Raw genomic sequence first — 21,530 nt, forward strand, 5'->3', positions numbered from 1 at the left:
TAATAATTTGTATTATGAATTATATTAAACTTTATATTTGTAATTTCTGAACTAGTGATTTTTGTCTGGGTCAACAAGTAGTTAGTGAAGTTAACATTTGACACAGTGTTTGAACAATTGGTGGTGACATAATTTGGACGAGATGCAAGGTAAAAGGCCCACACATGACAAGTCGCAAGTGGGAAATAGTGTGTGACGAATACTAGGGAGTAGCATCATTTCAATTTTCAAATTCTCCAAACGCAAGGGTGAGGGAGGCACACGCAAAAAAGTTTAGTTTAGCTTAACACACAACAGCGAGCGAGCGAGTCCCCACAGACGTTCCTTCCTCTCCAATCAATTAATCCAACAATCTAAATCGTTTCAAAACCCTAGCTAGGGTTCCATCCAGCGATCCAATCAACCATGGCGGACGAAGCTTCTTCTTCTCCTCCTCCATCATCATCATCATCATCATCATCTGCTGCTGCTGCTGCTGCTGCTGCTCCTCTTGGTTCGACCGTGATCTCCTTAGTGAACAGGCTTCAGGACATCTTCTCCCGCGTTGGAAGCCAATCCACCATCGACCTTCCTCAAGTCGCCGTTGTCGGCAGCCAGAGCAGCGGCAAGTCCAGCGTCCTCGAAGCCCTCGTTGGCCGCGACTTCCTCCCCCGCGGCAACGACATCTGCACTCGCAGACCCCTCGTCCTTCAGCTCGTTCAGACTAAGCGTAAGCCCGATGCCCCCGACGACGAGTACGGCGAGTTCCTTCATCTCCCTGGCAAGAGGTTCCACGATTTCTCCGAGATTCGCCGCGAAATTCAGGTTTAGCCCCAACCTCTTTCTTCACTCATGTGATACTAGTAACTGGAAAGGGAATTTCTATGTTTAGCTTTAACTATCTTGATGGATGAGAATTGATACGGAAATTACCATTTATTTAGGTCGTAAAATAAATAGCCTTGGAGATAAGTAGAATGTTATGTGCCTGTTTGGCTGAGATGAGTATGGGAGAATCCTTAACGTCGATTGTCCTAATAATGAGAGTGATCCCTTTCTATCATGAAGTTTATTTTCTCTATCCAGATATGGAGGTTAACTTGCTTTTCCCCATTCGCCCACAAATGAGGCACTCACTCTTGCACACGGCTAAATTAACTATCATTGAACTGAGTTAAACTCAGGTGAGATTCACTAGTGATCTGCAATGGTCATGTCTGTATTTTTCAAGTTGATGGCTTCAAATGTTCTGACCATACAGTGGAACAAATTTACATTTTAGAGACTTGATCCTTTGACATTAGTAAATTGGAATACAATAGAATGTAAATTAGTTGAATGAGCTTTGAGGGGTATTGTTTCGTCTTTTGTCACTGTAGCTTTCAGGTGTACCGTCAACATTAGTACCTTATCAATAGGTAATTGCTGTGTTGGTTGAAAATAAAGGTTCAGTATCCGTTGGAACTGATTTTTTTGTTTTAAACTTTTAAGGTTGAAGGGTGGTTGAATTTGAGAGTTCCATTATTTGGATCTGTAAAACTCTTGATGATGATAAACTGATATGATATACAATGAACTAGTTCATTAATCCTTTTTATCTCACTGTTGACTTGTATATCTTTGTAGGCTGAAACTGACAGGGAAGCAGGAGGGAACAAAGGTGTCTCAGATAAGCAAATTCGATTAAAGATTTTTTCGCCAAATGTTCTTGATATCACACTTGTAGATCTCCCAGGCATTACAAAGGTTCCTGTTGGTGACCAGCCTTCTGATATTGAAGCTCGAATCAGAACAATGATCATGTCATATATCAAAACTCCTACCTGTCTCATTCTAGCTGTTACCCCAGCAAATTCAGATTTAGCTAATTCAGATGCTCTTCAGATGGCAGGAATTGCTGATCCTGATGGTGGGTTTTTGCTTCCATATGCCTGAAAATTTAATCCTTTCACATCTCTTTAATTGGGTTTTAAATGTTCATATTATCTGTTGCAGGTAATAGAACAATTGGTGTAATCACAAAGGTTCAGTCAGTACTCTTCTAACATTCTAACTTGTGCATGTTTGTGAAATTTGTTTGCTGTTGCCATGTTCTGACAATGTTAGGCATTTGTTCTTTGAAATGTAGTTGGATATCATGGACAGAGGTACTGATGCCCGGAATCTGTTACTAGGAAAAGTGATTCCCCTTCGACTTGGTTATGTAGGCGTTGTAAATCGTAGTCAGGAGGTAATGCTGTTATACTAAAGTGATAAAGGCAGTGTTTGACTACTTTAACCTTTGCATGTGTTCTGATGGATATTTGTTAAAATTACTGGGTGTTGTGTTGTCTTGCAATATGTAAGGGTACTTTGCAAATAAATATAAACATGTAAAGTCCTTCATTAACACTGAGGTCAATATGTATGCTGAATTATGGTTTATTTATTGTATTGTTTCATCAAATTAGGATATTCTAATGAACCGGAGTATAAAGGATGCTCTTGTTGCTGAAGAGAAATTTTTTCGCAGTCGTCCTGTAAGGAACTTCCTATGCTTAGTTAATAGTCAAGTTTTTACTTTTATATACCTTATTTTTATCTATTTATGTTATTCATAGGTTTACAGTGGTCTAGCAGATAGTTGTGGTGTTCCTCAACTAGCAAAGAAGTTGAACCAGGTAAAGTTTTTATGACACTAAAAGCACTAACATCTTATGTGATATATTTTACTGTTTAAAAATGTAGCCTTAATTAGGGCTTTTGGTCTCCTTTATTCGTGCAGAGTAAAGAGTCTGCTTCAGTTTTCACATATTTTCCTTCTTTATTTGACACTAACATTTAGGTTTTTCCTTTATATAAAGGCGGTCAAAATAATTTTTCCTTTGTATCATTGAATTGTATCCTCTAACCGAATTGGGGTTTCAAAGAAGTATACTTAATTGCTCCACCTTCAATCCTGATTTTGTGGTGGTTTTGGTATTTTGCTTTATCATTTATATCATCCTATGAAAAGGAGAGAAAGAAAAGTTGAAAGAATGGACTTTCTTTTTCTTTTTTTGGGGTTGTGAAAGAATGAACGTTATTTGTTGCTTGGGTCTGTTAGGGACTGAATGAGTTTGAAAAGAATGTGAATATAGCCTAGTTATAACTTTACCAGAGTAAATCCATACCCTTTCAACAATGGAAAGGCAAAATTGTTAGATAGTTCTTGGATAGAACTAAATTCTTACAAATCCCAGAAAAGAGCACATAATGTTAGGATACAATTGCAAGGTATGGGACTTGAGCCCCACATTGGAACTATGAAATTCTTGTGTGTGGTTTTTATATCTATGGGCTCTCTAAATACAATGACTAGCTTTTGTATTGTGGTTCTCTTAAGGTTCTTATTGATTAAGCTTTTTGGACTGATGCATGTCAATAAGATGTCATATGTATTTGCCTGTTCATGTTTTTGCAGATTCTAGCACAACATATCAAGGCTGTGCTACCTGGGCTGAGAGCACGTATAAGCACTTCACTTGTTGCTGTTGCCAAGGAGCATGCAAGCTATGGAGAAATCACCGAGTCCAAGGCATGTGTTAATACCAGGACATGTTCCAATGACTTGTTAAATACTTAAATAGTTAAATATACTGTAATGATGTGATTAAAAAGCCACATTTTTTCTACTTTGGCTTAGATTTTGCTCTGCTTTATTTATAATTATTCCTCTCTGATAGGCTGGTCAGGGTGCACTTCTCCTGAATATTCTTTCAAAATATTGTGAAGGTACATATCTATCCCAACCATCTGGTTTCCTATCTTCTATTCATGAACTTGTATTTTTCTTTTCTTTTTGTATTTGTTGACCAGTATTCACATATTGTTACCTTTCCAATTCAGTAAATGTTTTCTCCATTTTCTTTTGAAAACAGCATTCTCCTCCATGGTTGAGGGAAAGAATGAGGAGATGTCTACATCTGAGCTATCTGGTGGAGCACGGATTCATTACATTTTTCAATCTATCTTTGTCAGAAGTTTAGAGGTATATAATCCTGTTCCTGTATTTATGTATGATATTGTTAAAAAATATACTTACTCTCATGCTATACTTAAATTAGACATGGTAAAAGAGTAGGCAACAATAATCTATTGGCCCATTTTCAGCTGAATAGAAAAAATTCAACTAGCCTATTTTCTATTTGTTACAGTGGATGTCTATTCAGATATGATTATCTGAATCATATGATAAAAATCCAACCCATCCCTTTATTGCATTTCATTGATGTATGACAATTACTCAATCATTTGTTATTATTTAATTAACATTATTAAACAAATAATACTATACCAACGGAGGTTGATCCGAGCGGCAAGTGGCTTGGTATCACTTAAACAAGGTCTTAGGTTTGAGTCTTTGTATATGCAAAAAATCTTCAGTGATAGACTCATCCACCACATCCAAGTGCGCGACTTGGGTTGGATCCGGATTAAAACTGGATGGAAAACCAAAAAGAAAAATGAAATAATAATACTATCAAATACACTAATCATATGTATAATTCTTTTTAACAATAAAATTAGTTAACTTGTTTTTGCTTCAAATCACATAATCTTTTTTGTATATGTTAAATGCTTCATTTTGAATGTTATTGTTAAAATGTTGCACATTAGTTAGGAATAGAACCAGAATACTCCTTATAAGAGCTTGCATAGTCCTCCTATGAGCTAGCTTTTGAAAGTGAGTTAGGTGCAAGTTTCTTAACAATTATTATTATGGTCTAAGAAAACCACACATAAAAATTCAATGTATTTCAAGGAAAGGGAAAATAATATTTTTATTATTAGCACATTTATATGGTATTGAATTTTAAGCAATAGACAAAATAAACTAGTTCCATCTTGAGTCCCAAATTGTAACTTAATGCTATCTTGAAGGAGGTGGATCCGTGTGAAGACCTGACTGATGATGACATTCGCACTGCCATACAGAATGCAACTGGGCCTAAATCAGCATTGTTTGTTCCAGAAGTAGGTATTTTTACCCTTTTTTTAATATAAAATCACACACACACACACACACACACACTGAGATTGGAATTATATTTTAAATTTTTCTCAGTTGATTTTTAATTTTTTATTAATGTTTTTCTATATACTTTGTGAATCCAAATTCATATTGAATATGTTACAAAAATCTTACTCAAGAACATGTTTTTCTATTTATTTCCATGTAATTAGGTTCCATTTGAAGTTCTTGTGAGAAGGCAAATATCCCGCCTATTGGATCCAAGTCTTCAGTGTGCCAGATTTATATATGATGAATTAATAAAGGTAGGAGCAGGACTTCAAAGTTTTCCATCTCTGCTGTCTTGCTTCATCAAATATGTGCCTAAAACAAAATTCCTTCTCTTCAGATCAGCCATCGCTGTATGGTCACTGAACTGCAGCGATTCCCATTCTTGCGGAAGCGCATGGATGAAGTTATAGGGAACTTTTTACGAGAAGGTCTTGAACCCTCAGAGAACATGATTGCACACATAATAGAAATGGAGGTATGCTGAAATTTAACTTGTTTGAAGTATATTGTATAATTTCTCCATCATCTACCCATAAGTATTCATAAGTTTATGCACTCCAGTAGAAACCATTGACATGCCATGAGTCGGTCGGCCAGCTCATTTGCATCAATTGTGTTGGTCAGTCTATCATAATGAATCATCAATTTCCGTATCCATGATTTCTTTTTTAAACTACTCAATTCTGCAGATGGACTACATCAACACTTCCCACCCAAATTTTATTGGTGGAAGCAAGGCGTTAGAAGCTGCAGTGCAGCAGACTAAGTCATCTAGGGTTGTTATACCTGTTTCTAGGCAGAAGGTATGCATATTATGAGATTCAATTCCAAATTAGCCCTATGTTTGGAATTTGACATATGAATACTAATTTATGCTAGCCTTTTTTTTGTTTTCAAATTTTTTAATTAATCTCCAATAGGATGCTCTGGAATCTGATAAAGGATCAGCCTCTGAAAGAAGTGTGAAGCCTTGGGGTATCCTTGGAAGACAAGCTAATGGAGCAGTTACTGATCCGGTTTGTAATTGTACAATGTTTAATTGACTAGAAGTTTTCCTTAATATCTTTGTGGGAATCATGGTAATGGCTACTGCATTAATATCTCACTATTACCACTCAATTCTTATGATATAAATAAAAACAGGGTGTCCGTGCTGCTTCAGATGTTGAAAAAATTTTACCCTCTGGTAATTTGTTTCTTCTATTTGATGTTTGGGTTTGTCACATTTATCTTATCATACATTTGCTTTGATGATTTTCTTTTGGTTCAATCTTAATCAAGTGATTATTTTGATGTACCAACATTCAACAAGCATTATTATTAAAGATATTTACTTTTCAAATGCATGATAACTTTTTAGGAAACACTGGTGGATCAAGTTGGGGTATCTCATCCATTTTTGGTGGAGGTGATAGCCGAATTTCTGTGAAAGAGAATATAGCTAGTAAACCACATCCTGAACCAGTTCACAGCATGGAGCAATCATTCTCTATGATCCATTTGAGAGAGGTATAAATGTACGACTCATTTATCATCACCTTGATCAATATGTTCCATGGGTATAAATTCGCTTCATCTGCTTTGATTTTTGTAGCCACCTCCTATCTTGAGGCCATCTGAGAGCAATTCAGAGACAGAAGCTATTGCAATAACAGTAACAAACTTGCTTTTGAGATCATACTATGACATTGTCAGAAAAAATGTTGAGGATCTTGTCCCCAAAGCAATTATGCACTTCTTGGTACTTCATATCCTTCTTTTAGATTTTGCAAAGTATTTCAATTATAAATCCAAAAATATTATTCTCTTTCTGTTGTGTTGCATACACAAATATTTTTCGATTTTCTTTAGCCATTTTTTAATCGAAAGCTTGTGTAGACAGGTCCTCACAAGTTGTGTGGACTAAACCAGTTAACAACTTACACATCACTTCAAATGCAAAATAATTGTGTTACGGGAATTTATGTAATTATTTAATATGAAATGATTGTATGTCAATATAAAGTGGCTCTTGTCTGCACAAGAGTTTCTCTGTTTTCTAACCTGCTTAAGTGATGGTGTCTTCAAGATGTGATGCATATTTTCTCCCCTATGGAAAATCGTGAGTGCACTCAAATAAGTTTATATTGTAGCTCGATTATTTTGCATAGTTGTAAGCAATACAAGTAGTTGTAATATCTCTCATTCATGAGTGTAAGTATATGAACTCTGTGGTTGACTATTTTTGTGGGGAGGGGGATGATTAGTTCTTTTGCTGACATTCATAATATTTGACCATTAACTCTGCTATTTAGTTTGGAGTGGTTGAGAATACTTGAATTTCTTGTATTCAATAAATCCTTATATGTATTTTACTAAATCATATCAGGTAAACAACACTAAGAGAGAGCTACACAACGTCTTCATCAAAAAGCTATACAGGTAACATCTAGCGACTATGGCCTGCTAAATCGTTGTGATGTATACATAAAATTTTTGCCAATGTTGCTTGCTGATTGTGCTTTGTATTTCAATTCAAACCAGAGACAACCTGTTCGAAGAGATGTTGCAAGAACCTGATGAGGTAGCTATGAAAAGAAAGCGCTGTCGAGAACTTCTCCGAGCTTATCAGCAGGCTTTTAAGGTACACATTCCTAATGATTTGAAGTGCAATGTCTGACCAAATTTATGTTGTTTTACATGGCATGCTTGGTTCCCCATTATTTAAATTGGTTGCTTTGTTGTGGTTATTTTCATGATATTTAGTGCTCATCTAGTTAAAGGTGCAGGTATTTGTAAGAGGTAAGAAAAACAAACTTTCACCGTTGAGCTGTATACACATGGTCAAGATTGGAAGTTATTTGACCAGTTGTAGAAGTCAATGATATGTTTTAATGTTAACCATTTATGTTTAGTAGTCAAGATTTGTTCCTCAGTCTCATGATAAATTGTTGTTCTAAAGATAAATTTGGTTCTCGAATCTAATGGGTGACTCTTGACAATATTTCATTTTCACATGGTGTGGTCCCCCATTTGTCTGTACCAGTTCCTCTTTGAAACATTGGTTTTCTATGAATTGTAAGTCAATTGCCAGGGTTGTAGGTTGCAACGTGATGTGACACTTTTCTACATTCATGATTTTGACTTGTCAGTGTTTTTATTATTTCCAGCTGTATATGGTCAATAAGATTTATTTATTTTATCTAGCTTTTCTATTTAACAACAGTGGTAACAAAGTATAGGCACTGTCTGATAAATGTATGTTGTCTTGGTAGGACTTGGAGGAATTGCCTCTGGAAGCGGAAACAGTTGAAAGAGGATACAGTTTGCCTGAAACAACTGGTTTGCCTAAAATTCATGGATTACCAACGTCATCGATGTACTCAACAGGCAGTTCTGGAGACTACTATGCAGCTTCTCCGAAGTACAGTAAGTCAAAAAGGTCTTCTCATTCTGGGGAGCTTCAATCTCCATTGCATGTTAATGCAGATTCCAATGGAAGTGGAAGGCCATTCATGTCAGGTTTCTATCCCACAATTGATGCATGAGCTATAGCTGAATGAGGTCGTTGGTAGTTTAACTCGAGGCATTTTATTCATTTGATTACACTGCAACTTTCGGGAATTGGAATTCTACCACCCGGGAGCTGGACTGCATGGAATTACTGTTTATCTAACTAAATGGTCTTGAATGTAGGCCACTGCTTTCTTTACATTAGTACACTTTTTGTTCTCATACAGCATTGCCATTATTTACTAGTCTCCGGAGAAAGAATAATAGGAGCAGGTGATGTTTCACATTTTTGAGAATCGGCTTTCTATATATTTATGTATATTTTTTTGGTGGTTAGTCAGATATTTCTTTTGTGCTTTGCAGTTGCAGATTGTTGTTTTGGCAGAAATGGCTGACTTTGCAAACAATATTGCTTTTCAATTTTAGATATGATGTAGGGATTTCCTATGTGATCGTTATTGCAATTGTTTTAAAGAATTTTACATTTATTGTGTTTCTTCGGTTTTAATCCCGTGAAATAGCCACTAAAGTTTTTATGTGATGATACACCTGGTTGAGTTGCGTCTCAGTTGTTAGATTTACATTACGAGTTGCTGTGATTTAGGATTTTTTTATTTTTTTTTAGACTACAGGTATCTTTGAAGAGAATCTTATTAGACATGATATTAACACCGTAAATGGAAAAAGTTTCCCCATAAATATTGAATTGAATTGCGTTTCTCGATAATATTATTAATTTTTACAATTTTATTTTAACACTTCATTAGATAAAATTCATGTGAATTTTACAAAGCTCTTGTCTAGATAATTTTTTATAATAAATATTCATTAATTTATTTCTATTATGACTTTCATTTAAAATTTTAATAGATTAAATGAATTAGAACATGTAGAGCTTGGAATGTTTTGTCAAATTAAAAACATCAAACTTACACATTTTGATACTTACTAATTGTTGGTTTATTGTTACAACTTTAGAGACTTTGTAACTAGATTGACTTTAGTAGTATGTGAAATAATTGTGGGAATTTGAACTTATTTTTAATATTTTATAGTTTCTCTTAACAATTTGAAATTGCCACAATATTAAAAGTCTAATAATTTTGAAAACTAAATTTAATAGCTGTTTGGCAAGACAATTGTCCAAGTCTTAGCTATTTCTCCACCTTTGTCCTCCGGCCTCTTCCACCTCTTCTCATTTACGATTAGAATCTTTTTGTGTTTTTTTTGAACGAATTTTTTTCTATGCAAAAATAGAACATCTTGTACAAGTCATTGCTAAAGATTTTTTCATATACTTTATCATTCTTCAAGGATCCTTTCATCCATTATGTTAGATATCAAGAAAAATCAATTTTGGTTTCAAGGAATACACCTCTTTTGATGAATAAATGGAAATACTATTTTATCCATGAAAGAACAAAAAAATGATATGATTCAATCTCAAACCTATTTGAATGTAGCTGATAACAGCGGAGCCCGCGAATTGATGTGTATTCGAATCCTAGGAGCTAGTAATCGATGATATGCTTATATTGGTGACATTGTTGTTACTGTAATCAAGGAAGCAGTACCAAATATGACCTTAGAAAGATCAAAAGTGATCAGAGCTGTAATTGTACGTACTTGTAAAGAACTCAAATGTAGCAACGGTATACTAATTCAGTATGATGATAATGCTGCAGTTGTCATTGATCAAGAAGGAAATCCAAAAGGAACTCGAATCTTTTGTGCAATCGCACGGGAATTGAGACAATTAAATTTCACTAAAATAGTTTCATTAGCACCCGAGGTATTATAAAATTATAAGGCAAAACCGTGATATGGATATATTTGTTTTGTAATGAAAATGGATTAATTAATATATTATATCTCACACATATCCCTTGCTATTCAGTAATTTCATTTAATTATAACTTTGTTTTATCTGACCTCAATATCAGTGTCTTTTTATGGATTACTATTTCAAGTATTGCTCCCATTGAACTTCTTATGTCAGGATATGGGTCAAATAATAAATATTCCTTTTTGGGTGGTCTACGAGCTGCTGCTCAATCGATTAGTTATGAAATACCATTAACTCTATGTGTGTTATCAATATCTCTACGTGCGATTCGTTGAGACAGAAGCTTTTCGATACTATTGCTATACTCCCCCCTTTCTTTATAGTGCTTTCTAGTAAAGAAGGATAATAAATTGAATATATATCCTTATCATTATTCTTTTTCGAAATTCGGATTGAAGAATTTAATCAGATAGTTATATTAGTGAAATAAAACAGCTTCTATTGAATAAATTAATATCTCTTTTTGTCTAACTCACTTCCTTTTTTCTTTGTGAGTTTCGGGAGTATCCCCATTCATAGGTCCGAGATCCACATCTATGAGTTGAAAGGTCCGAATGATCCACTCTGTAATCAGTTGTTAGAATCAATAGGTCTTCAAATCTTTCATTTGAAAAAAAGGAAACCCTTATTATTGGATGACCATAATACTTTCCAAAAATCGAAATTCTTGATCAATGGAGGAACAATATCACCATTTTTGTTCAATAAGATACCAAAGTGAATGATTAACTCATTCCATACTAGAAAGAATTGCAGGAAATCTTTTGATAATACGGATTCCTATTTCTCAACGATATCCCACGATCAAGACAAGTGTAGCTTCTTTTCTGCAAAATAGTGACTCCTCTCATTAATCAAATACCTCTAAAACTTCAATTAATTCAATTTTCACTCTCGAATCTATCAAATACACACTCTAAACATTGAATCTCAATTCAAGTATCCCAATTGTGCCTCAGAAATCAGATTCAGCAGAATATTCACATACATTATGCAGAAACTTCCAGAAATTGGTAAAATCTGGTTATGCAGAATCTTAAACTCTTAACTACACATTCACCTCATCAATTCTCAATTTAAGCATCCAAATGCACCTCAGAAAATCAGATTCAGCAGTATTTATGCAGAGTTTTTATAGAATAACAGAAATTTACAGAACATTAATATGCAGAATTCTAAAAATACTATAGAAAGCTTAAACTGGGTTAGAAATATGAGTTGCCTCTCACAAAGCGCTTCTTTAATGTCACTAGCTTGACATTAGTTGTTCCTCACTCAAGATGAACCATTTCAAGCATGATATGTTTCTTGCAAACTCTTCTCCATGATAGATCTTCAATCTTTGGCCATTGACCTTGAATTCCCTCCCTGTTTTCTGATCTTCTATAAGAATGGCTCCAAAGGGAGAGGTCTCCTTTATTAAAAATGGTCCAGACCATCTAGATTTTAATTTCTCTGGAAACAATTTTAATCTTGAATTGAATAGCAGCACTTGCTGGCCAGGTCTGAAATCTTTTTGCAGAATGAACTTGTCATGGATTCTCTTAGTTCTTTCTTTGTACAACTTTGCATTCTCATAAGCTTGTTGTCTGAATTCCTCTAATTCATGCAACTGCAGAATTCTCTTCCTTCCAGCACTTGACAGATCAAAGTTAAGCCATTTTGTAGTCCAATATGCTCTATGTTCCAGCTCTAGAGGTAGGTGACAGGCCTTTCCAAATACTAACTGATATGGAGACATACCAATTGGAGTTTTAAAAGCAGTTCTATATGCCCACAATGAATCATCCAGCCTCTTTGACCAATCCTTCCTTGAGCTGTTCACTACTTTCTCTAGAATTTGCTTGATTTCTCACCAAGATTATAGTTTTCTTAGGGATAAGGAACTTTGATCTTGCAATCTTTTGGTTTATTATACTTAAAACAATGTTGAATTAAATCATATCTAAGGAATTAGAATGTTTTAATTGAATGTTAGGTTCACTGAGTTAAGGAATTAACCTCTGAACAATAGAACATGAAACTGATTGTCTTTCTTTCCAAATGCTTGTTAATTCAGAACTTTATTGATTAAACATTGGAGTTTTGGTGAAGCAATTCCCTAGCTATGGTTTCTTCCTCTGTTATCACATAATTGTTTGTTCATTGTTCTGTTTTCTGCAAGTTCATTTTACTTTTAATTGTTCTGGTTTGCTGTTATTACATGTTACTACTCTCCTTCTAATTTTGAAAAAGCTTAAATGGTTATAATTCTATGAAGTGGTATTTGAAACCTAAATTCCCTGTGGAGACGATATTTAGATCTTAAATTTACTCATTACTTGTTGCAATCCTAGTGCACTTGCTAGTGTTAGATTGCGAACAACAAGTTTTTAGCGCCGTTACTGGGGAATTTTGCATTTCAATATCATTAGTAGTAGAAAAGTAACTAGATTGAGCATTTATTTTGTTGCTTTGCTTTCAAATTACTTTCTGCATAATTTTACTTGATTTTGTGTAGTATTCTGCATAATATTGCTGTCTGCTGCACAAAGTTTTTTTTTTACATTTTTTTTATTTGCATAATTTCGGTTTTCATTGTTCTTCATATTTGTAATTGCCATTCTGCATATTTTTTACATGATTTTACAATTCTGCAACTGCTAGATTTAAGTTTCTATATGCTTTTACTGATAGATTTTGCATGATTTCTGTTGTGCATTTCTGAATACTGATTGTAGTCTAATTTTGTTTTAATCTGATTTGTATATGCGTGGTAAAAACAAGAATAAATCAATTCTGGTCTTTGATCCTGACATAGACATAACTTTGAGAAGATTGAGAAAAGAGTCTAGAGCAGAAAAAGCCATAGGGAGTGATAGTGAATTAGAAGCTGTCCATTTTCTAGAATTTTAGAGTAATCCTAGAGTGAAAAGAACACCTACACCTTTGAGACAACCAAATCCAGCAATAGAAATGACAGAGCAAAACAGAATTAGAACATTAGGGGACTATGCTATTCCTAACATGCAAGGTTTTAACTCTTCTATAATTAGGCCAACTATTCAAGCCAACCATTTTGAGATTAAACCTGCCCTACTACATTTAGTCTAACAAGATCAGTTTTCTGGTGGAAATTCTGATGATCTTAACCTCCATATTTCAAATTTTCTGCAGCTATGTGACACCATAAGAGTGAATGGAGTTAGTGAAGAAGCTATCAGATTGAGGCTATTTCTTTTTTCCTTGAGAGATAGAGCAAAATGCTGGCTACAAGCTCAACCACAAGGAAGCATCACAACCTGGACAGAACTTGTGAATAAGTTTCTAACTAAGTACTTCCCTCCATCCAAAGCTGCTAAGTTGAGAGGAGAAATTACATCCTTTGTGCAACAAGAAGGAGAATCATTGTATGAAGCTTGGAAAAGATACAAAGAATTACTTAGAAGGTGCCCACATCATTGTATCCCAGATTGGATGCAATTGGAAACTTTTTATAATGGGATGAATGCAGCAACAAGAACAATGGTTGATGCTGTTGCTGGAGGTTCATTAAATACAAAGTCCTTGGAAGAAGCTCAGAGAATTATTAAGATGATGACATCTTCAATGTATCAGAATTCAAACTCAAGAAATCAAGGAAGAAACTTTGGTCATGAAGCTAAGGTTCTGAAAACTTTTCTTACACAGAATCAGCTACAAAATCAAATATTTTCAGAACAATTAGCTGCCTTAACACAACAAATCAGCAATCTGCAAACATGGAGTATGCCTACCAGGCAGCTAAGTTGTGATTTTTGTGGAGGAAACCATATAAATGGTGCATGCGAGACATCTACAAGTGAACCACAAGAGCAAGTGAATTATATGAATAATTTTCAGAGACAACAACCATCATATCCCCCTGGATTTCAATTTTCAAATAATAGAACTCAGCAGTATTCTAATTGGAATAATCAATATTCTGCTGCAAAGAATTCTAACTCAAATTTGCCTTTTTCTAATGCAGAACCAGCAACACAACAGCCTTATTTTTAGAGGAATTCATCCACTCAACCTCAAGGAAATTAGAAATTTTCCAAGCCTATGAATGAGAGGTTGACTGAGATGGAAGAAACTAAGCTGCAATTCATGAAGGTGACTCAAACAAGTTTCAAGAACCAAGAAGCTTCTATGAAGAAACTAGAAACACAAATCAGACAATTAGCTGAACAAATATCCAGTAGGGATGAAGGATGATTTCCAAGCAATACAGTAATCAATCTTAAAGAGCAATGTCAAGCCATAACTACAAGGAGTGGAGCTGTAATTGCAAGTCCTAAACCAGCAGAAAAGAAAGTAAATGATGCAGCAGAGAGAAAAATTGAACAAGATCTGCAACAAGAAAATTTTAAGCTATTGAAAAAAGACCATTCAGAAAAAGTAGATGTTCCTATGAATTCTGAGAGGAAAACCAAAAAGCAACTCTTTGAGGAAGCTTGTAAGCTAATAGATCCAGAAAAATATAAGAGGCTGCCTTATCCTCAAAGAGTCCAAAATCCTAAACAAGAGGAACAATTTGAAAGGTTTATGAATGTCTTTAAGAAATTACATATTAACATTCCTTTTGTAGAAGCTTTGGAGCAAATGCCTTCATATGCAAAGTTTATGAAAGAACTAGTTTTCAGAAAAAGGAAGCTAGAGCATGATAAAACAGTACCTTTGACAGAGGAGTGCAGTGCCATTCTCAAGAGAAAGCTTTTTCAAAAGCTGAAAGATCCTGGATCATTTAGCATTCCGTGTGAAATAGGAAACTGCACTGTAGGAAGAACATTGTGTGACTTGGGAGCAAGCATAAATCTGATGCCATTGGCTGTTCTGCAGAAACTTGGGATAGAGGAAGTGAAGCCCACCAACATTACACTGCAGCTAGCTAATAAATCATACACTTATCCATATGGAGTTGTTGAAGATTTATTAGTTAAAGTTGATAAGTTCATTTTTCCTGCAGATTTTGTAATTCTGGACATGGAAGTGGATTCCAACATTCCTTTGATACTAGGAAGGCTATTTCTTGCAACCGGAAGAGCCTTAATAGATGTGCAGAAAGGTGAACTTATGCTTCGAGTTTAAGATGAGAAGGTAGTGTTTAATATGTTTGAAGCTTTAAAATATCCAATTGAAGATAGTACATGTATGAAGGTAGATATACTGGATGCTTTTATTACACAACGCCACATTAATGAAATTGATGAACTTGCTGTGTTAGAAGAAATAATATCTGCAGGGAATAACAAATCTGAACTTCTGCATGAAGAATACATCATGGAAGTGTAGCAGCAATTAGAAGCTTTGCCAATTCAAAAATCTGCAGAAAATTCAGTGAAGGAGAAGCTAGAAAAGGATGATAAAGAAGAGGAAAAGCAAAAGTTAGAGCTGAAACAACTTCCTTCCCACCTGCGGTATGCATTTCTGGATGAGAAATATGAAAATCCAGTCATCATCAATAATGAACTTAAGGAAGAACAAGAGGAAAAACTGCTGAGAATTTTGAGAGAACACAAATCTGCAATTGGATGGAGTATTGCAGATCTGAAAGGTATAAATCCTTCATTTTGTAAGCACATAATTTTATTTGAAGAGAATTTATGCCTGTTGTGCAGCCACAAAGGAGGTTAAACCCAGCCATGAAAGAGGTAGTTAAAAAGGAGGTCATGAAGCTGTTAGATGCAGGAATAATATACCCTATTTCTGACAGCAATTGGGTAAGTCCAGTCCAAGTTGTTCCAAAGAAAGGTGGTATGACAGTTGTACCTAATGAAAAGAATGAACTTGTCCCTACTAGGACTGTGACTGGATGGAGAATGTGCATAGACTATAGGAAGTTAAATGATGCAACCAGAAAAGACCATTTCCCACTACCATTTGCAGATCAAATGCTAGAAAGACTTGTTGGACATTTATTTTATTGTTTTCTTGATGGGTATTCAGGATATAACCAAATAGCTGTGGATCCTTTAGATTAAGAGAAAACTGCATTTACATGTCCATTTGGAGTCTTTGCATATAGGAGAATGCCATTTGGTTTGTGTAATGCCCCTGCCACTTTCCAAAGATGCATGCTTTCTATTTTTTCTGATTTGGTAGAAAACATCATAGAGGTATTCATAGATGATTTCTCTGTTTTTGGTGATTCTTTTGATGATTGTTTAGCTAATTTGATCAATTAATATTCCATTTTTCTCCAACTTGGAATTAATTTGATTCACATCTTTCATTTGTAATAGAAATATTCACAAATGGAGATTTAGAGTTTTCATTAATCAATTGAAATAGTGTTTCAACACATATATGTATATATATTATCTTTGATCCATTCCTGAAATTTTGATGGAAGGATTCCTTTCCTAACAAAAAGGGAAAAATTGTCAACTCCATTTGTTCGAATAGCTTCCATTGAGTCTCTGCACCTATCCTTTTTCTTATTCTCTCTTTCTAAGCTTTTCTTTGTCTTCGGAAAATAGGATTTGGCTCAGGATTGCCCATTGTGAATTCCAGGGTTTCTCTGAATTTGAAAGTTCTCACTTGGTAAGTTTCCATACCAAGACTCAATCCAATTAAGTTCGTAGCGTCTACCAATTTCGCCATATCCCCTCTTTTCTTTGAGATCGAATCTCATTCGAATTTTTTTTTCATTTATATTATGAAATTCATTTATATTATAAGAATTATGCCGGAACTGTTCAATTCATTAGATACTAATTCTAATATTGAAAAATGTTTCCTCCTATTTGATTGATTTTCTTTCATCTATATTGGATACCCCTATTTAGTATAAAGAGAAAGAGTGAAATTAGTTCTATCTAGGAGAACTTATGAGTGAAATCTAAATACATTAGGCTGCACAAAAAATTATTAAACTTCCATTCAAAGTCCAGAAAAGGTCTTAAAAGATTAAAAAAGGTCCGTTTAGCGCCTCACTGCTATGTCATAATAGATCCGAACACTTGCCACGGATTGACTTCGAGATCAGAATTGTTCTAGTGAATAACTAAAGAAAATGGATTATATGAAAGAAAATATAGAATGGATAGATGGGAAATAGAAGAGAACGAAACTCAATATAAACATCTTTTATAAGTTCACTAATTCTGTTTTATGTGGGCGAGTTTCTTTATATGTGTTGTCTGGAAAGAGGAGGACTCAATGATTATTCGTTCACCAGAACCAGAAGTTAAAATTTTGGTAAATAGGGATCCCATAAAAACTTCTTTCGAGGAATGGGCAAAACCCGGTCATTTCTCAAGAACAATAGCTAAGGGACCTGATACTACTACTTGGATTTGGAACCTACATGCTGATGCTCATGATTTCGATAGCCATACTAGTGATTTGGAGGAGATTTCTGAAAAGTTTTTAGTTCCCATTTCGGCCAAAAGAAATTCACATAGAATTCACAGTCAGTAGTTTATTATTTATTCTAGTATTTTAGTGTTTTTCAAAAACAATTCAGTGTAATGTGAGGCTAACACATGAATAAGAGGTAGAGAATGAAACCCCCCTTTCATGGCAGCTTGTACAAGAGTCACCATCCAATATGTGTGAGTATTGTGTGTGTGACATTCTTTGCACAAAAACACCAGAATTCCATCAATTTGCAGCAAGAGAAAGGTAATTAGTTAGAAAACTAATATAAATGCAGAACAAGTATGTGAAATTTAAACCAAATTGTATCAATTAGTGATTACAACCCAAAAAGTTTAAAACTAACAGAAATTTACAAACTCCTAATAACAGAAAATAAATTCCTAAACTAGTCTTCTGCTGCATCTTCTTCCTCTGAGCTTTCCTCTTTAGAACCTTCTTCTTCTTCTTTTCCTTCCACTACCTCTTCAAATGGTGGCTGAGGAAAGTAGGTTCTGTATATTGGCATATTCTTGAAAACAAAAGAACGAAGGCACTGGGCATTCTCTGCCAAGTCTGGAGTATGATACATTTCATCTTTGGTCATTCTCAATTTCTGACCAATATTCAACATAATACATTCCATTAACATAACTCCAGCTTTGAGGCTATTGTGCAGCTCAGTCTGCCTTTTAGCCAATTGATTCTGCCCTTCAGCTAGCTGCTTCAAAGTGTCATTCATCATCATCGGTTTCTCTTTCTTGAATTGTGAAGGAATTGGGGTTGTAGAGGTGCAGGAAACAGTTGCATAAGTCTTTTTTATTAGAGCTACAGAAATGGATGGTGCAACTATGATTTTCTCTTGGTAATCGCCAAACTCTATTCCTGCGTCTTCACAAAGTAATGTAATTACTGAAGGGAAGGCTAATGAATCCCTTTTTGTCTTCAGTATTCCCAAAATGCATTCACTTATTACTTCTCCCACATCTATGTAGATGTCGGAGACTATGGCAAAAAGCAGAGCAGCCCTCTTCACAGCTAGTGTGGAGCTATGTTTGACAGGCATGAAAGAATTTAAGATAAACATGCTCCATACTTTGGCAAAGGGCAGAAGATTTTTGGTGACAATGTGCTTTGGCTTCTTAGACTGGTTAAGCTCCCATGTGGTGCCTGGTTTTCCAATCTTTTCCAGAATTTGCACAAAATCAATATCTGGACTTTCCTTAAATGTTTTGATGTCCAGTTGTGCAGCATGTTGTGCAGAATTAATTTTCGGCACCCTGTTGATGTTTGTTAGTGAGAAGTCAATTCTCATGCCCTTGACCATTGAGCTGAACTTAGGGATTCCTTTTCCTTTAAACCTCATGGCATTGGCATAAAATTCCTGAGTGATTTCCCTCCAACCCAAGCCAGCTGTTGCACTGAAGAATTCTCAGCCTCTTCTCTGGATTTCCTCCTTGAATTCAGGGTAATTGTTCCCAGCTATTTGGAATGCTCTGTCAGGAAAAATTTTTCTTCTTAGAATATCGGCTCTGAAAAAGTTTTCATGAGCCAAACTTCTGAATCTGGGATCATGTGTGGCAGGTGGTAAAGATCCTGAGGGTGCAGCTGTTCTTGGTAGAGGTGATGGCGAAGGTGAAGGTGCAGGAGATCGTGTCTGAGTTGGTGGAAAAGGTGAAGGTTCAGATGCAGGTGCAGAGGACCTTGTCTGAGGTGAGGGAGAATGTGAGGGTTCAGAGATTTGAATAGGTGAGGAACTTGAGACACCATCAGTTCTGGTCCTTTTTGATGCTGCAGCTTGAAGATTTCGGCTGGATCTTCTTGTTGGAGTTGTGGAAGATGTAGCTCGCTTCTTCTTAGGAGTGGTAGAAGATGCATCTTGCTTTTTCTTAGGAGGACCTATAGGTGTATTGAATGAGGTCCTAACCATTTTGTAATTTTCTGCAAGAAAGGAGTAATTGTTAGTTTAAAATTTTAGAACCATAGAATAATCCTATACTGCAGAAAATGCAATCAAGCAGTTTGCAGAAATTTAAATTTTCTAATACTTCACATCATGCAATCTGCTAATAATATCATTCACATTCAAATACCAACACCCAATTGCACAACTCAGTCAAAACATGCAAAATCTAACAGTAATAAGAATGAGAGATGTTAAGTTTTTTATCATCCTGGCGCCGAGCTATTTTTCCACAGGACCTCCCCTACAGTATCGTCACCGCAGTAGAGTTTAACCACTACGTTCGGGATGGATTGGTGTGGTTCCTCTACGCCTAGGACACCAGAATATCAAACCATGAACGAAGAAAGGCATGAGATAAAAGCAAACATATTGGCTATTCATTGTGAGGCCCTAATTCTCGATTGGAGGGGACACCAAAGGCCTCTGCCCTTCCATCCCTTGGATAGATAGAGAGGGGGACAGAGCTTTTGGTTCTTTCATGTTGTCAAAGAGTTGAACAATGAAAATAGATGGCGAGTGCCTGATCGAATTGATTGGATCATGTAGTAACAAGGTTCAAGTCTACCGGTCTGTTAGGATGCCTCAGTTGCACACATCACTGCACTTCCACTTGACACCTATCGTTAATGAGAAACAGCTCGTCTCACCGTGATCTTCTCTTGAATTCTCAAAACTTCTTTCGCTCCATCCCCGCAGGGGCAGAGAACCCATCACTGTCTCAGCTGTGCTACCGGAGGCTCTGGGGAAGTCGGAATAGGAGAGCACTCATCTTGGGGTGGGTTTACTACTTAGATGCTTTCAGCAGTTATTCGCTCTGCACTTGGCTACCCAGCGTTTACCGTGGGCACGATAACTGGCACACCAGAGGTGCGTCCTTCCCGGTCCTCTCGTACTAGGGAAAGGTCCTCTCAATGCTCTAACGCCCACACCTGATATAGACCGAACTGTCTAACGACGTTCTGAACTCAGCTCACGTACCGCTTTAATGGGCGAACAGCCCAACCCTTGGAACATACTACAGCCCCAAGTGGCGAAGAGCCGACATCGAGGTGCCAAACCTTCCCGTCGATGTGAGCTCTTGGGGAAGATCATCCTGTTATCCTTAGAGTAACTTTTATCCGTTGAGCGACGGCCCTTCCACTCGGCACCGTCGGATCACTAAGGCCGACTTGCGTCCCTGCTCGACGGGTGGGTCTTGCAGTCAAGCTCTATTTGACAGGATTTCTTCCTATACCTATGAATTCCATTGGACCCAGAAATAATGATACATTGGAAGAATCTTTTGAGTCTTCCAATATCAATAGGTTGATTGTTCTGCTCTTGTATCTTCCAAAAGGAAAAAAGATCTCTGAGAGCTCTTTCCTAGATTCAAAAGAGAGTACTCAAGTTCTCCCAATAACTAAAAAGTGTATCATGCCTGAATCTAACTAGAGTTCGCGGTGGTGGAGGAACTGGATAGGAAAAAAGAGGATTTCAGTTGTAAGATATCTAATGAAACCGTCTATAAAAAGATTCATTCTCTTCATAAAAAAGAGGAGGTAGGACCAATAAAGATTGATTTTTCGATTCATCCCTGGAGTTGAATACCTCATTCAAAAATGGTTTTTGATCCAATCCGGAGGAATCAATAGAAAAAGTCAATTCCCTATGATACACCAGATCCAGCTTGGTTATTGATAGAGTGAATAGATCTGCCATTTCTTGAAATATCTCTTCTGATTCAAAATCGTGGTGTAACGTGTATCCCCCCCTGTTCCAGTCATGGAATAGATGAAATAAACCAAAACACAGATTTTTGTTTAAGAATGAAATCTTATTGGAACTGTCCAGTTCATCCTTCG

General features: G+C 35.9%; 1 protein-coding gene and 1 non-coding gene across 6 annotated transcripts; one reads left to right on the top strand and one right to left on the bottom strand.

Moving 5' to 3' along the window:
* The first annotated feature begins 160 nt into the window (after window positions 1-160).
* Window positions 161-12,464, top strand: LOC113852451 (dynamin-related protein 3A-like). 5 transcript variants are annotated; one of them, XR_003502442.1, is made up of 22 exons: window positions 240-804; window positions 1,606-1,888; window positions 1,975-2,003; window positions 2,108-2,209; window positions 2,430-2,498; window positions 2,580-2,639; window positions 3,422-3,535; window positions 3,684-3,732; window positions 3,879-3,988; window positions 4,882-4,974; window positions 5,185-5,277; window positions 5,361-5,498; window positions 5,713-5,826; window positions 5,944-6,039; window positions 6,167-6,209; window positions 6,384-6,532; window positions 6,618-6,764; window positions 7,392-7,444; window positions 7,547-7,646; window positions 8,278-8,566; window positions 8,699-8,788; window positions 8,879-9,076. XR_003502442.1 is itself a non-coding variant. In XM_027482729.1 (21 exons), the coding sequence occupies exons 3-21, from the start codon at window positions 1,774-1,776 to the stop codon at window positions 8,548-8,550; spliced, it is 1,947 nt and encodes a 648-aa protein (XP_027338530.1). In that variant the 5' UTR covers window positions 240-804; window positions 924-1,163; window positions 1,606-1,773; the 3' UTR covers window positions 8,551-9,023. The 5 variants fall into 5 exon arrangements, 2 of the variants coding, with proteins under 2 accessions (XP_027338529.1, XP_027338530.1); XR_003502441.1 differs by having other exon boundaries at window positions 184-804; window positions 8,278-8,788; window positions 8,879-9,093; XR_003502443.1 differs by having other exon boundaries at window positions 3,693-3,732; window positions 8,278-8,788; window positions 8,879-12,464.
* Window positions 12,465-13,700: 1,236 nt separating this feature from the next.
* On the bottom strand, window positions 13,701-13,807 carry LOC113853350. The gene has a single exon (XR_003502523.1). It is a non-coding gene; the product is annotated as a small nucleolar RNA R71 (small nucleolar RNA).
* Between the last annotated feature and the right edge of the window lie 7,723 nt (window positions 13,808-21,530).

This window comes from Abrus precatorius, unplaced genomic scaffold, assembly GCF_003935025.1.
Source record: "Abrus precatorius isolate BTA unplaced genomic scaffold, Abrus_2018 Scaffold10, whole genome shotgun sequence".
NCBI lineage: Eukaryota > Viridiplantae > Streptophyta > Magnoliopsida > Fabales > Fabaceae > Abrus > Abrus precatorius.

Excerpts from the sequence above, each read along its gene's own strand:
- LOC113852451 (XM_027482728.1), top strand. The coding sequence starts at position 406 with ATGGCGGACGAAGCTTCTTCTTCTCCTCCTCCATCATCATCATCATCA. Across the intron at positions 2,004-2,107 it reads CAATTGGTGTAATCACAAAG|TTGGATATCATGGACAGAGG; the intron begins GTTCAGTCAGTA and ends TTTGAAATGTAG. Across the intron at positions 3,733-3,878 it reads TCTTTCAAAATATTGTGAAG|CATTCTCCTCCATGGTTGAG; the intron begins GTACATATCTAT and ends TTTTGAAAACAG.